Source organism: Pteropus vampyrus, unplaced genomic scaffold, assembly GCF_000151845.1.
Source record: "Pteropus vampyrus isolate Shadow unplaced genomic scaffold, Pvam_2.0 Scaffold301, whole genome shotgun sequence".
Classification (NCBI taxonomy): Eukaryota; Metazoa; Chordata; class Mammalia; order Chiroptera; family Pteropodidae; genus Pteropus; species Pteropus vampyrus.
In genome coordinates, this window is record NW_011889082.1 from 414,387 (window position 1) to 430,783 (window position 16,397).

At 36.5% G+C, this 16,397-nt stretch overlaps 1 protein-coding gene across 1 annotated transcript; it reads left to right on the forward strand.

Annotated features, from left to right (window-relative positions):
- The first annotated feature begins 254 nt into the window (after nt 1–254).
- On the forward strand, nt 255–10,297 carry INSL6 (insulin like 6). The gene is made up of 2 exons (XM_011376652.2): nt 255–566; nt 9,897–10,297. The coding sequence occupies exons 1-2, from the start codon at nt 293–295 to the stop codon at nt 10,250–10,252; spliced, it is 630 nt and encodes a 209-aa protein (XP_011374954.1). The 5' UTR covers nt 255–292; the 3' UTR covers nt 10,253–10,297.
- Nucleotides 10,298–16,397: the final 6,100 nt, after the last annotated feature.

Consider the following 16,397-nt stretch of genomic DNA (forward strand, 5'->3'; position numbering starts at 1 on the left):
CAACCAGGCAAAAGGAGCTACACAGGAAGGAGCGACATCTTTTATGCCTTTTTCGGTTTACTGGGGCCTCGTGTGGCACTTGACCAGTCGGTCTCAAAAGTGAAGAAAGCAAGATAAATGACGGCCTGGAAGCCCAGGGGAGCGCGGGGAGCGCGGGAAGCCCGGGCTGCGCGGCCGCCTCGCACTTCGCCTTGGTGTTCTCGCGAGGTCTGCACGAGCTCAGACCACCTGCGGTGCGTGCGCGGGGCGGCGGGCCGTTAGTGCGCTGCAGACCTGGCTGCGGGGCCCAGGGATGCCGCGGCTCCTGGGTCTGTGTCTGCTGTGGCTCGGGCTCCTGCTGCTGTGTAAGCAGAGCGGCAGCAGCAGAGCCAGGAGACTGTGCGGCAGGCACCTTCTGAAAGGAATAATAAAGCTCTGTGGCGATGCTGACTGGAGCCACATAGGGGTAAAAGCCCCTTTCACACAGCTGCCTTTCCAGGCAACGGGGAAGGTTGAAAGCTTCGTCCCCGACCGGTTAGAAAGCTCCCAAACCACTTTCCCAGCCTGGGGGAGAGGCACACGCTCAGGTAAAAATCTAAACCAAAGGCATGTTTGCTCATCTCTGTACATTTCTTATCCCTGAGTATGCTCTGCTAGATGGTGAGCTTCCCCAGGAAATGGAATTTGTGCCTAGTACACAGGTAAATAAAGAATTTTATAAACCAGTATATTGTGGATATAGAAAACCTCTAAAGCTTTTTTTTTTTAACTTAGAGGAAATACATATATACATATATGTCTACATATTTATGTAAGAATGCTGCTGCTTCCTAAGCTTTCCCTTTCTGGAGTACTGTCACCTGGTAAACTCCATAACTTAGGTATCATTTTACCTGTGAAGTCACTGACCCTTGCATAGCTACTCCATTCTCCACTTTACCACAGTTATTAACACTTAGTTCTATCTAACTATCATCATAATTGGCCTGGCCAGCTGCATAATTGGCCTGGCCAGCCCAGTGCAAGATGAAAATGCAAGACCCCTTGTTCAAAAAGTAGGAAAGAGTCATTAAAGTTACTAAAATATAAAGCTTTTTCCCTTTCTTGTGCGTATCTTCTCTGCTTACACATAGTCCACTGTCCCATCAGACTTCACATATGAGTTTCAAAGATAAAATTATTGAGAATTTCAAGACTGCAACAATAGAGCATTAAACAAAATGCAGGGTCCTTCTCAGCACTGAGTCTGTGCCACTGCACAAGCCTCATTCCCACAAAGCCAGCCTCCTACACCACACCATATAGTATAGAGACTATCTCATGCATGTTTTTATCTGAAATGACTAGCAGAGAGCCTAGCACATTGTATGTGTGTAATATGTATTGAATTTATACTTAATGCTTTTAAGTAGTCCTTAGGAAGAATATTCTTGTTTCAGAGCTATTATCTTCCAACTATGTTTTTTGTGACTAACATTTTAGTTCTATTACACTTTGCCATTTTAAATGAAAATGCACTTTATATGTGTGATTGAAATTATTGTCTTTTATAAGTAATTCAATTGATTTGACTTGGACAAATTTTACAAAAGCCAAGATTTCTGTAATTAAAGAAAGGACTACCATGCCAAAAAAGAGACCCTAATGTAGATGACTGAAACAAAGTGAAATAGTGGCTAGCACATTATAGGCACTCTTAACTTCTTTTTAATGAATGAATGAAACTTATTAGTGCTGCCAAGAGAATGAAAACTTGTAAAGACAAAAATAGAAACTATCAGAATCTTGATCATTTTCCACCATCAAACCTGTTCTTATAATGAGGTGTCGCTCCCTGAAGTCTTCCGCCTATACATTAATTCAGTGATTCGCACAGTTTAACGTGCGTATGAATCACCTGGGGAATACCATTAATATACAGATCCTGATTTAGTAGGTCTGGGTGGGGCCTGAGAGTCTACATTTTTACAAGCTCCCAGGCGATGCTGATGAAGCTAGTTAGATGATGCGTTTTGAGTAACAAGCATCTAGCACGCCTCTCTATCTCTGCCTTATTCTTTTCTCCCAGAAGTACAAGGAGGACCATCCCTTGCTACTTCATGTTGGGTGGGTATTTCTCTCATATCACATACTGTGCTTTCACTACCTATGCTACAGTCAGAATTTTACTTTCAGACATCCAAGTTTGAGTTTAAAAAGAACTTGAAATCCCTTTTCTTGACAAAGCCTACTTAATTAAAAAAAAGTCAACTCTAAAACTCAGCTGATTAATGACCCCTTTGTAACAGATCATTATCCCTGGAGGAATAAGTGTGGCAATAAAGCCATGGAAGAAGGAAAAAAATGGGTTTATAGGGAATATAAATGGAAGAAGGAAAATTGGGTTTAGATTATCAATATGAATTTGTATTAAATTTTTAAAATTATTAATCTATAAGAAAAGATGACATTTAATCTGTCTTATTAATTTCCAGTGAATAATCAGAAATTGTAAAGAGGTGTTTCCAATATAGAATTTCAATATAGAATATATAATTATGCCATTTCTTTTACATATGAATGTGACTGAAAAGTTAACTTTTATTTAGCTTGTACCAGCAGGACACATTTAAGTGTTAGATCAAGTCAATTCTCCATAATTTTAATCTTCTAATGATCTATTCGCATCTGACACAGGAAAAGATAGTTTGGTACACTGATATTCAAAAACTTTTTTCAGAGCTACTCATACATGACTTGAATCTGATATGTATTGAATTTATACTTAATGCTTTTAAGTAGTCCTTAGGAAGAATATTCTTGTTTCAGAGCTATTATCTTCCAACTATGTTTTTTGTGACTAACATTTTAGTTCTAATACACTTTGCCATTTTAAATGAAAATGCACTTCTTCTTAGTGGATCATGAAGATATGGGCCGTGACTCTAAGACCTACCCCAAAATGTGGCACCATGAAGCTGTCATCATATTTCAAAATTCTGGCTGAGTGTGATGCTTCCCAGTTCTTAGTGCCAGATGAAACTATTAAAGTATCATCATCAGCTTTTTTATAATCCATAATGTCTATTCTAGTTAGATTGACCATATATTCCCCTATTCTTGGTCTTCATTTATTCTTAATTTTTGTTTGTTTTTTAAATATCATTATCAAAACGTGGCTGTGCAGGCCCCTTTCTATATATTAATTGAACAAAATTTGAGTGCCTATTATGTACTAGGTATTTTTCTTGGTGCTAGGGATATAAAACTGAACAGTGTCACTCAGGAGACAGGGAAGGCTCCTACCCACATGAAGCTTACAGAAGAGTGAAAACAGACAATAAATATAAATGAATGATACAGTATGTTTGAAGAAGATTAGTCCATATATCTCCTTTCTCCACTCTATTCTTCTCCTCCCATAGAAAGCCATTCCAACGTGTTTATTAAGTATTTTTGTTTGTATGTTTTTGAGAATTGTACATAGTTTCCAATACATGTATTTTCAAAACACATCTACATCATATTTAAGACTTATACCTTATTGTTGCTATATGAACATTTAGTCCCTTGCTTTGAACTACTGCATAACATTCATATGCATTCCCCACATTTTACTTATTCTCCCAGCAGTGAACACCTAACCTATAGGGCCTTCAACCCCCTGCCATTATAATTAACACTGCAGTAAACCTCTTTGTATGTGTGTTCCCATATAGACCTGTGTGGGCATTTATCTGGGATATGTATCTAAGGGTAGAATTGCTATGTCATAAAATTATGTATGCTTAATTTGCTTGAGATGTATCAGATTGCTCTGCAGAATGGCTACACCAATTTATAGTTGCACCACCAATGCACGACGATTCCTATGTTCTCATATCCATGCCTATAGCATTATACAGTTTTTAACTTTTGCCAGTGTGATAGACATGAAATGCCGTTTCGCTTTTATCTTGCTCTGTATTTGACACTTTTTCATATGCATAATAGTCTTTTGGGTTTCTTTTCTCAGAAAGTTTCCTATTTATATATTTCGCCAATTTTTTTGTTGGAATTGTTATTTTCCACTTGATTTGTAAGAGTTTTTCAAAATCTAGATACAATAGTAATTCATTGTTGGTTTTTAGATATTGCAAATGTTTTCTCCCATTCTGTCATTTGTCTCTTGGTGTTGACAGCCTTAATTTGTATATAATTAGTCAATAAGTGTTTTGCCTTATTGTTCACACTTTTGAGATTTGGTTTTAGAGGTCCTTTTCTGTATAGTTTTACTTTTCTTTTTTTTTTTTAAGGTAATTACTCAATCTTCTGGGGCCCATTTTTGGTTCTGTTCTGGCTAGGGATATTATCTTATCTAGTTTTCTCAATAAGTCTTATTTTTCTCTACATGAGGAACTAGTTTCCTGAACACCATCTACTAAATAGTAATTTCCCCCCACTGATTTGTAGAGCCACCTTTATTGCTTGTTAAGTTTGTCCGAGCTTCCTACACTTTTTAATTCATCTTTATGTTTAATATTGTACCTTTACTATACTGTTTGTAATACTATCACTGTAGGATGTCATTTATCTGAGAAAGTTATTATTATTGAGTCTCTAATGTTTATTTTTCCCTTAATACTGACTCAGCTAACCTTTATTGTTCCATGCATATTTAAGAGTAAGCTTATTGGATTTCTTTTTTAAGAAATCCATCTGGAATTTTAATTGGGATACATGGAATATATAGATTAATTTGAAGAGGACTGACATCTTTATAACATAAAGTCATCTCAACCAAAAGCATGGAATATCTTTGTATTCTATTATTAGAATTTTAAAGTTTTCTCGATGGAAACTTTCTGCATTGTTGGCTAAGTTAATGCTTTATTCTTTGTTTTTATTGCTATTGAAAACGTTATTTTTATATATAGAAAATTATTGAGTTTTCCTACAGAGAGGAGAAAATAATTACATTTTCTAGTTAGTGATTGGTTAGAGAAATGCAATTGATTTTTATAAGTTGATCTCTATCCAGTAATTATGCTGAACTATTTTAATAATTCTAATAGTTTGTTTCTATAGATTTTTTTTTCTATAGACTATTCTATCATTTACAAATGATAGTTTTGTTACTTCCTTTCTAAACCTTAGACCAATATTTTTTTTCTTATAGCATTGGCCAAGTCTTCTAGCACTACTAAGTAGTGGTGCTAGAGGGATATCTTATCCTATTCCCATTTTTAAATGGAAATGTATTTAAATTTCTCTACTAGGTATAATGTTTGTAGGTTTATGCTATATAATCTTTACCAAAATAAGGAAGCTTGCTAAGAGATTTTTTTATCATTATGAGTAGGCCTGAACTTTATTAAGGCCTATTTTACAGGCATCCTTTTGCATAATCATATGATTTTTCTCTTTTATTAATTAATTCAGCAAATACTTATTGAGTACCTGCAAAGTGCCAGGCACTACTCTAGACCTTTGGGATATATCAGTTAACAAAACAAACAAAGATCCCTGGCCTCATGGAGCTTGCTTAAGTAATAAACATTATAAGTAAATATTAGAAGAGCTATAGAAAAATAAAAAGTGAAACAGGATAAGAGAATCAAGAGTATAAGAGATTGGAGTATGGGATGTAGTATTAAATAGTGCAGTCAAGGTCAGCCTCATTGAAAAGGTAAGATTTGAGCAAAGATGAGGTAAAGGAATTAGCTAAGTGGCTATCTAGGGAAAGAATATTTAGGCAGAAGGAACAGAGCAAATACACTTCTGCCTTTTGTATACAAGAAACAACAAGGAGGCTAGTGTGGCTGGAACAGAGAGAAAGAGGGAAGCAGAAGGTAAGATCAAAGAGGTAACAGGCAGGCCAGATAAAATAAGGTCTTTTAGACTACAGTAAAGGTAGCTTTTGCTCTGAGTGATGCAGAGTGTCATCACAGATTTTTGAGTAGAGGAGTGACATAATTGACATTTAAAAGGAGCAGAGGAGTGACATAATTAACATTTAAAGGGATCACTCTGACTACTCTGTACAACAGACTGTACGGAGACAGGAATAGAAGCAGAGAGACATGTTGGGAAGATATTAGAGATGATAGCAGTTGAATGAGGATGGTAGCAGTGGAGGTAGTGAAAACTGTTGTATTCTAGATATATTTGGGCAGATTTGATGTGAGTTATGAGAGAAAAGAGAAATCAAGAAAATCACTGCAATATATATTTTTAAAAATGTAATTCCAAAATGTGAGCCCTGGCTGACAGCAACATCAAAAAGTTGAAGAGAAAGTACTTGAAAAGGAAAAAGGAAAGGGTCAAATAGGTAGGAAGACAAAAGAATGTAGTGTCTTGGAAACCAAGTGAAGAAAGTTTATCAAGGAGTGTTTTTGATTAGTCAAATAAGATAAAAATTGGCTGTTGAATTTAGCAATATAGAGATCATTCGTGACCTTAATAAGAGTTTTGGTGGAGTGATGGAACAAAAACCTGATTAGAGTTGGTTTAAAACAGAATGAGAAAAGAAGAAAGAATTAGTAAATGTAGAAAACTATTGAGTTTTGCTACAGAGGGGAGAAAAGAAATAGAATGGTAACTGGTGGGGTAAGTAGGACCAAGAGAAGTGGTTTCGTGGTTTTTTTGTTTGTTTGTTTGTTTTTTGGTTTTTTTTAAGTGGGAGAAATATCTTATTTGTTTGCTGATAGAAGTAATTCAATAGAAGTGAATAATTGATGAAGGATATAAGGAAGAATTGCTGGAGTGATATCCTGGAGTAGACAAGAGGAGGTGAGATCTAATTCATAAGGAGAAGACTTGGCTTTAGAGTGGATAGTTCACCTGTGGAAAAAGGTAGGAACGCAGAATGTATGGGTATAGATGTTAAGAGATGAGCTTTAAAAACTGATGAAGAAAGCAAATGCAAGTTCTCTTCTAATTGCATCAATTTTTTCATAAAGTAGAATGCAAAACCAGCTGAGAGTGAGGATGGGAGTCTGTTAATATGGTAACTTGCATTGATAGATTTTATGATCTTGACCGATCCTTGAATTTTTGGGGATTAATCCCTTAATATATTTATAAAATATGTTTATAGATTCAGTTAACATCTTATTTAGGACTTTTCAAAGAAACAATTGTAAGTCAGATGGGCTTATGATTTTTTAAAAATCTCATATTGTCCTTATCTCGTTTTGGAATAAAGATTATATTAACTTCATTATATGAGCTGGACAGCTTTTACTGGAACAACTTGTATGTGATTAGAATTTACTGTTCCTGAAAAGTAAGTAGAACCCACCTCTTAACTCATCTACGTCTGTCCTTTATAGGAGCTGATAACTATGACTACCCTTTTAACTTCTTTGAATATTGTTGGTATTTCTGTGTCTTCATGTGCCAATTAAGGCATCTTGTATTTTTCAAGAAATTTATCCATTGATTTTGATTTTTAAATGTATAAGCATTCATAATATCCATTTATAAAAATAACCTGTTATATCTGTAGTTCCTTTTTTCCTACCGTATTTTGTTTATTTTCATCTTTCTTTTTTTTCTTGATTAGTCTGGCTAAAGTTCTATTTTATTAATCTTTTTAAAGAACCAACTTTTGGTTTTCTAAACCTTTATATTGTTTTGGTTCTGTATTTTATTGATTTCTTCTTGCTGCTTTGGGTTCTTCTCTCTGTTGCTCTTTTTCAAATTCATTGATTTGAATACTCATTTTTAATCTTTTTTGTTTCCCAATGAGTACAGCTTGTTTCTCTTTAAATTCCCGCCCCCCAACCACCACCAATTTGACATGTAGTTTTCGTTAACTCATCCCTAGTTGACTTTATGAAAAAGTTTCCTTCTTATTATCTGTCTTTTTTCCTCGTAAGTGAAAGAATGTCACATCTTATACAGGAAGCCTTTTCTACAACCTTCCAAGACAACATAATTCACTGTTTCCCTTCAGTGTACTGTTAATTATGATACATTTTAAGTGATCACATATATCTGTCTTAGATGACACTACTATTCTTTTAGTACATATCCTAAAGTTTTAATGTTCCATAGTTCCGCTTAGGCATTTATTAAATAAAAAGTAATTAAAGAGTGTTCTTATTAGACTCTAACTACAAGAGACAGAGATTCACCTAAATAACCTTTTTTTAAAAAAAGTGAAGATAGTTATTATAAAAACAAGATCTAGACCTGGAAGTTCTCTGGAAAGCCCAAAGGATCACATCAGCTATAAAAACCTCCCTCCTCCGTCTCTTTCTCCCTCCCTCCCTTCTCCTTCCCTCCTTCTCTTTTTCCCTCCTTCCATATTTTCTCTATATTTATGTTCTTTTATAATTTTAGCTTGTCATAACAAGCTTCATAGTATCCTTTCAGTTGTGGTTGTCATTAACCCATCCTTTTCTTATTACTTCTTAGTTCTCATTTCAAAGAGAGGATATTCGATTGGGTCAACTTATTTTTTCACATGCCATGGATTGCTAGCCACTGTAGTAGATTGGTTTCTTTGGGGCAGGTGCCAACCTCCAGTCTGTTCAACTGTGGCTATAGGGTGAAGTCCTGTGGTTCAGAACATGGCTGCCTAAAGGTTGGCTCTGCAGCTGTGGCCATAGGCCAATATATCCTAGAAGGGACTGTAGATGGGCAAGGGCAGTGACAGAAATTCAACAAGCCTCCAAATAATAACTTTCTGGAGTTATTTTCTTTCCAATAGTACTGAGTTAAGAGCAGTATAACAGTAACACTCAGTTCATTGAAAATATCACTACTTCTCCATTTCTTTATATTTCAGTGAAGAACAAAATGGTTTCTACTAACCACATACTTATAATATGTGCATAAAAAGACAACCCAATTTGAAAATCGACAAAGGATTTGAATAGCTATTTCTACAAAGGGGGGAAGGGAGTTTTTCATAAGCATATGAAAAGATGCTCAATATCATTAGTCATTAGGTAAACACAAATCAAAACCATAATTTAAAACCATTTCACATCTGCGAGGAGGCTGTAATAAAAAAAATGGAAAATATCAAGTGTTGATGAGGGTGTGGGGTAATTGGAACCCCAGTATATCAGTGGTGGAATTGTAAAATGGTTCAACTACTATGGAGAACATTGGTTATATCGTTTGGTGGTTCCTCAAAAAGTTAAACATGATCCAGCAGTTCTACTCCTAGGTATATACCCAAGAGAATTGAAGACACATTCACACAAAAACTTGTGTGTGAATATTCATAGCAACGCTATTCCTAGTAGCCAAAAAGTGGAAACAACCCAAATGTCCATCAACTAATAAGTGGATAAATAAAATGTGGTATATGCATACAATGGAAAATTATTCAGCCATAAAAAGAATGGAGCACTAATACATGCTATGACATGAATTAACGTTGAAAACATTATGCTAAGTGAAAGACACCAGACACAAGGCCATATATGGTATAACTTTATTTCCAGAATAGGAAAATGCATAGAAATACAAAGTAGATTAGTGGTTGTCAGAGGCTGGAGGATGAGAGAAATGGGAATGACTGCTGTTGAGTATAGAGTTTCTTTTTTTTGGTGGTAGAAATGTTCTGGAATTACATAGGAGTAATGGCTACATAACCTTGTGAATATACTAAAAACAACTGAATTGTGTACTTTAAAATGCTGAATTCTATGGCTTTGAACAGTATCTCAATAAAATGTGTACTTTAAAATGCTGAATTCTATGGCTTTGAACAGTATCTCAATAAAATGGTTTTTTTGCATAAAGTGCAAAGGTTTCTAAGCCTTTTTTATATAGGATAACACTACCTACAAGTATTTTAGTTAAAAATACACATTGCTTTTAAATAACCATTTTATTATTTAAAATATGATTACTTGTTTTTAATAATTAACTGATTTTAGTTTCAGTATTATGATTAAATTTTAATAAAGTAGAATTTTTTTCTTATCTCTCAACAGTCTTTACTTCTGCCTCTCAAGAAGAAGCAATAAACACTTTGAAGATGCAGTCACTGCCTGCGTACCGGTATAAAAAGGACAACGTGCTACGTAATAGGACCAGAGAATTTTCCTTATCACAAGATGTCAATTCATATATTCGTGAGATTGTAGGATATCAGAAGAAAAATAAAAATAAAATTAAAACATTAAGTAAATTGTTTTGGGGGAATCATCCCCAAAGAATACGCAGAGGATACTCAGAAAAGTGTTGTCTTAAAGGATGTACAAAAGAAGAACTTCTTATTGCATGCCTTCCATATATTGATTATAAAAGCTTAAAGAAAGGAGAATCAGTTGTGACTGAGATATACTAACCATCATAGGAATTATACTAACTTAATAAAAGATAAATATGTTTATTTTAGTATTTATTTATTTGTAATTGTCCTTTTAGGCTCTCCGCTATGAACAACACCTGAATGTACTTGCAAGTACTTGACAGTACTTTATGGTGCTAATAGGAATCTTAGTATTTTCTTTGTTGACTCCTGTTTTTCATAATTTTGTATTTGAAGATGTTACTGGAGATGGCATGATTCCATGTAGACATCTAAGAATTACCTGTTCACTCCTGTCATTATGGTTGGAACTCTCTTAAGCTTCATTTACATGGATTATCAAATGTTCTGCATTCCATCTGCATGACACACAGACTAATGCCCATGACTATTAGGCTCACTCCAGTATGCCAGTACGTCTATAGTACCAACTTAAAAATAACTAACCAACTACCACTCCCAGTAGGAGCTCTTATACTGTAATAGTAGGTATACTTTTTGGGGGCGGGGGAAGGGATCTAATGCTTTTCTAACCATTCTCTTTTCCCATAAAATAGTAGGTACATTTTTAATTCTTTGAGTTTTAATTCCCTTAGGTAACTGGTCAGAAATACGAAAGTTTCTATTGAGAATTTAAAGGGAGTTAAATTAATTTATTTTGGTTATAAAATCTAAGATACTCTGTCTTTGCTTGGAAGGTACTAATATAATTAAAGTGACGCTCTACTCTGGTTTCGTCAGAGAAGAGTGTTGACCAAACTAGTACTGTCAGCATCAGCTGGGAACTTGTTAGAAATGCAATTTTAAGGTCCCATCCAAGACCTACTGAATCATAAACTCTGGGTATGGGACTCAGCAATCTGTTTTTACAGGCCCTCGAGGTCATTCTGAAGTAGGTTAAAGGTCGAGAACCACTGTTAATAGAGTCACTATATGGATATTTTTGAAATCCTACTATTTATGTGCTTGTCTATCTCAACTCAATATAAATATTATATTGACTTTTTGGTGTTTTTTTTCCACTTGATGTCCATATATGAATTATTTTTAATGCTACAAATTAGAGCAATCTAAAGAATCCAAAGTGATATTCCTACTTTGTACCATTAATTAGTGGGTAAGCATCACTAGAAATCTTTTTCCAGTTTATTTCCCAAAAATGTGCTGTAAGGTTCTCTTCAATTAAAATTTTTACTCTTATTGCACTCTGTTTTTTCTTAGGACAAAGGTTCTTTTCCACATAGGTCTATATCATAGACAATTATAATACATTAATGTTTTTTAAAAATTTTTTTGTGTCAGGGTATAGTCTACATTCTTATCTTTCTACATATAGGGAGCCATCTGTTTAGATACAAAATAACAGGTTATACATCATGGTTGAGTGGTGGAGTAAGCCTGCTAGGCATTAGGTAAAAATGCACCATTGAGAATTGCCCATGCTTAGGCCAAAATATTGTGATATACTGAGCCAGTTTGAAGAATTATAGGTCTGTACTTCTAGTTTAAGGATAAAAATACAGTTTATCAGCTTACTAGCATGTATACATCTAAAGTCCAAATTAGAAAATCATGAGATTAACCAAAGGTGTTATTTGAATAGCCATATACTTCCTTACACATTTTAATAATTTGTATGTTAAGGTGTATTTAATTTGCTTTTTGGCTTAATACTTATTTTTGAATATCTGTAACTATGCTGTGATTTTGGGCATTTGGATAGAACACTTGCATTTTTCTTACCGACTCCTTAGAGAAATCCTGAAGCAGGAAACAACTGAATGAAAGCTGAGATGCTCTGATACTTAGCAACTTGCTGAGGCTTCTTCATGTAAAGTTACTTGATAGAGCTGGATCAAAATTTTAATCCTAGCATCTTGTTCAATACTCCTAATGACAATAAAATCTTGCACAGAAATTATTTATACATTTTTGTTTGGAGTGCATTTATTTGGCCTCCACTTTGTTTTGCTTGGCATCAGTATGGCTCTCAGGCCCCAAATCTCCTGTTTTTTATTCTGCTTTGTGATGCTGGGACTTGAATCCAGGGTAAACCATACTTCCTTTATTAGGTGGCTTCCTGTTAAGTTCTGCCAACGGGACACTAGAGAGAGACTCCTTCCCCTTTTGCTCCCTGTTTTTGTTAGCATCACCCCTCCAGCCTTTCCGCACACTGGTAATGACACTTGGTTAGTTTTATCCTCAACTTACATAACCAACTTCATCACCTTCCCTCAGATACCAACACCATCGGACTAGAGTCTCTTTCTCAAAGGTCTGAGGCCCATCTCTGTGGGTACCCTCCACCAAGTTCCTACAATACAAGCACCAGCTACGCAGGACATTCTCTTCAGAGATCCGGATCTCAGCTCCAATGGTGCCCTTCTTTCAAGTTTTTAGGTTTCGGTTTTGATAATCTCAACGTCTTTCCTTTGTTTAGGCATGGTAGCTGCTTCCTAAAGCTTTTTTTTTAATCTCCAGGTTACCTTAGTGTTTGATTTTTTCCATTTCAGTCCTCTAACACAAGTCAAAGTAACTCTTTACATTAAAATTTCTGTTAAAATACCTGATGCAGTTTCTGTTTACCTGAGTGGGCTCAAATGATAAATCCCCTGAGAGTGATTCAGAAAGGTTTTGAATTGGTTTAGGGCAAGAACAGTAAATGGGTTTCATCTTAAATGGAAACTCCCAATAATTGGTACTGGTTTGCCAGTTTGCAGTCCGTCCTTCAGATAACATATCACCTCACAGGCAGTTTAAGACCGCTTCAACAGTGTTCTTCAATTTTCCCGTCTTTTCTGCTATTTGTGTTATATCTTCCTCATCTATTACAAACCATACATTTTTATTATTTTGTTTTAAATAGTCAATTATTTTTATCCATACATTTTTAATGAGATTATTGCCATTGTGTACATTTTCTTTATTGATTTTTACATTGTCATGTCTGTCATGTAACCATCAAATATCTGTAGTACAATTTAGAACCTAGCTTCTTAAAATCATAAAGTCTTTTTACATTACAAACTCATAATCAGAATAAGTGGTAAATACACTTTCTGCAGTGCAAACTTCTCAGGTCTGCTCTATTACAGCTATCTGAAAATGTCATAATTGCTTCTAATAACATTTTATAATGTTACTTTATAATGGTACTTTCATAGATTTTCAATATACCTAATACTGGATATAAATAAATCAATATATATTCTTTCTATTTACCTGGTGACAGCAAAACAGGATTCATTGTACTTGTTTGTAGCCATAATTTTAACTTTGCAGAATATCATATCATCCATTTGATTAACTCCATTAAAGTCTTCTGAATCTATCAGTTGAAATTATTTTAGAAAACCAATATCCACAAATGGCATCTATTTATCCATAAAAATGCATGGCTGGGGCAGGGAGAGTCAAGATGGCAGGCTAGGTAAATGCAAGGTTTGCCTCCTCCCATGGCCGCATTAAAATTACAACCAAATTTAAAGCAATCAACTTGGAGAATAGAAGAACATATTAAATACGACTGAAGATTTAAAGAAAAAAAAACACATAGAGACAGGTAGTAGATGAGGAGACATGAAACGGGCTGGTCCCAAACCCGCAAGTGGCAGCTGAGTACCAGGCGGGATAGTGACTACAGAGGTCCTCCTGAAGGAGCAAGGGGCCCTCGCCCTACACAGGGGCTCCCCAGCCCAGGATTCCTGTGCCTTGAAGAAGAGTTCCCACAAAATGTAACAAAATGTAAAAATCAGTGAGGATTCTAAACATTCAGATGAGACCGAAGGAACCTAAAAGCCCAGACATCCCCCTTAGACTCACACATAGACTCACTTGCTCACAGACACTCACCCTAGGTTTCAGTGGAGGGTCAGCAGCTCGGGAAGTGCAAGAGACATATGCGGAAAGACTGAGTTTGTAGCATGGAGCAAGAGCTGGAAGGACAGCTTGTCGGCCCCGCTTCAATGCTGTCTACAGATGGGCACCGTCTTGCCTATGTTGAACATTCCCCCCACACAGCCAATTCTGAATCTGTGCTGGCCCAGTGAGATTGGTTTGCTCCACCCTGTGACTCCCTGCAAACCCTCCCCACTCAACCCACAATTTGCTTGAGGCAAGCTCATTGCTCAGGAACCACCCCTACCCTGTGCTATCCGCAGGTGGTGCATTCTACAGCTCTCAGCTCAATTGGCCTGTGCAGGGCCTGCACATACCAGTCGGTGATGGCAACCAGCGCTGGCCTACTGCAGTATCTCTTGAACAAATCTTGGGGGTTTGTGGCCCAAGATAGGCAGAGCTGGCCTCAGTGTGATCTGAGATTTTTGTGAGAGGCCACAGGCTTGGCACTGGCACCCAACTTGAATCTCCATTGGCCAGATGCAATCTACTTGCTTTACCTTGGCAATTCCCAGGGTCCCAGCCCTACCAAACTCGTGTACCACCTGAAGGCTCTTTCAGCTGTGGAGTCTTATGGGCAGCCAGCAGGCAGCCTCAGGACTTGGGGGTGCCCTGGACCATTTGCTAAACTGCCCAGGCCCAGTATGGGGGCCAATCAGCCATGATTCACAGTGTGGTCTCTCACTTTTACTGCAAGATCCAGTTCAGGCAGCAACTACCCATGGATCACTTTGTAGCTCCAACCAGGTTGCCCTGAGTGATCAAAGGCAGTGGCTTACCTTGGCCTCCCTGGGAACCCCTCCCAAGGGGCCACAGAACCAACATATCCAGAGGCTAGCATCAGACCACAACAGAGCATCACCTAATTAGCCCCACAAAGAGGCACATCCAAAGGGTAGTCTCAACAGGTACACAATCTAGGGCAAATCCCACTCCATAGGATCAGCCCCTACATAGCAGCTCATACCATGGGCATGGCCAAGCCTCCCAGTCAATCAGCCCGAAGGTCAATCCCATACACTGACATGCTAATAGCAATCAAGGCTTAGCTACAACACAGGAACACACAACTGACACAAAGAACACTCCTGGAGCTCCTAGCGCAGGTGATCAGGGAGACTACAACACAAGGCCACATATAAGCCCCCTGGCTGAGGCTGGGAGATGTAACAAATCTACCCAATACATTGAAATGAACACAGAGAGACAACTGAAATGAGAAAACAACAACAACAACAACAACAACAACAAAAATGCCACAAATGAAACAACAGAAGAAAACTCCAGAAAAAAAGCTAAATGAAATGGAGGTGAGCAACTTACCAGAGACAGAATTCAAACACTGGTTACAAGGATGCTCAAAAACCTTAGGGGGAGAAGAGATGATCTCATTGAGGACTTCGACAGAGAGATAATAAGTATTAAAAAGGACATAGAAATCATAAAATGAACCAGTCAGAAATGAGGAATACAATAACTTAAATGAAGAATATATTAGAAAAAATCAACAGTAGATTACATGAAGCAGAAGACTGAATCAATGATCTGGAAGACAAAAAAGCAGAAAACATCCAATCAGAACAGCAAAAAGAAATAAGAATCTAAAAAAATGAGGAAAGATTAAGAGACCTCTGGGACAACATCAAGCACACCAACATTCACATCATAGTGTTACCAGAAGAAGAGGAGAGAGAGCAAAGAATTGAGAACCTCTTTGAAGAAATAATAACAGAAAACTTCCCTAACCTGATGAAGGAAATAGACATACAAGTCTGGAAAGCGCAAGGAGTCCCAAACAAGAGGAAGCCAAACAGGCCCACATCAAGACACATCATTATTAAAATGCCAAAGGTTAAAGACAAAGAGCGAATCCTAAAAGCAGCAAGAGAAAGGCAGCTAATTACTTATAAGGGTACTCCATAAGAATGCCAGCTGATTTCTCAACAGAAACTTTGCAGGCCAGTGGGATTAGCACAAAATATTCAAAGTGATGAAAAGTAAGAATCTACAACCAAGATTACTCTATCCAGAAAGGCTATTGATTAAAGTCAAAGTTGAGATAAAGAGCTTCTCAGACAGGAAAAAGCCAAAGGAATCATCATCAACAAGCCACTATTACAAGAAATGTTAAAGGGACTTCTTAAAAATAAAGGGGGAAGGAGGACACAAACAAACAAAAAGATAAATATGAATAATGAAATAGCAATAAATATCAATAATCACTTTAAATGTAAATGGATTAAATGATCCAATCAAAAGATCTCAGGATAGCTGAATGGATAAG

Excerpts from the sequence above, each read along its gene's own strand:
- INSL6 (XM_011376652.2), top strand. The coding sequence starts at position 293 with ATGCCGCGGCTCCTGGGTCTGTGTCTGCTGTGGCTCGGGCTCCTGCTG. Across the intron at positions 567-9,896 it reads GGGGAGAGGCACACGCTCAG|TCTTTACTTCTGCCTCTCAA; the intron begins GTAAAAATCTAA and ends ATCTCTCAACAG.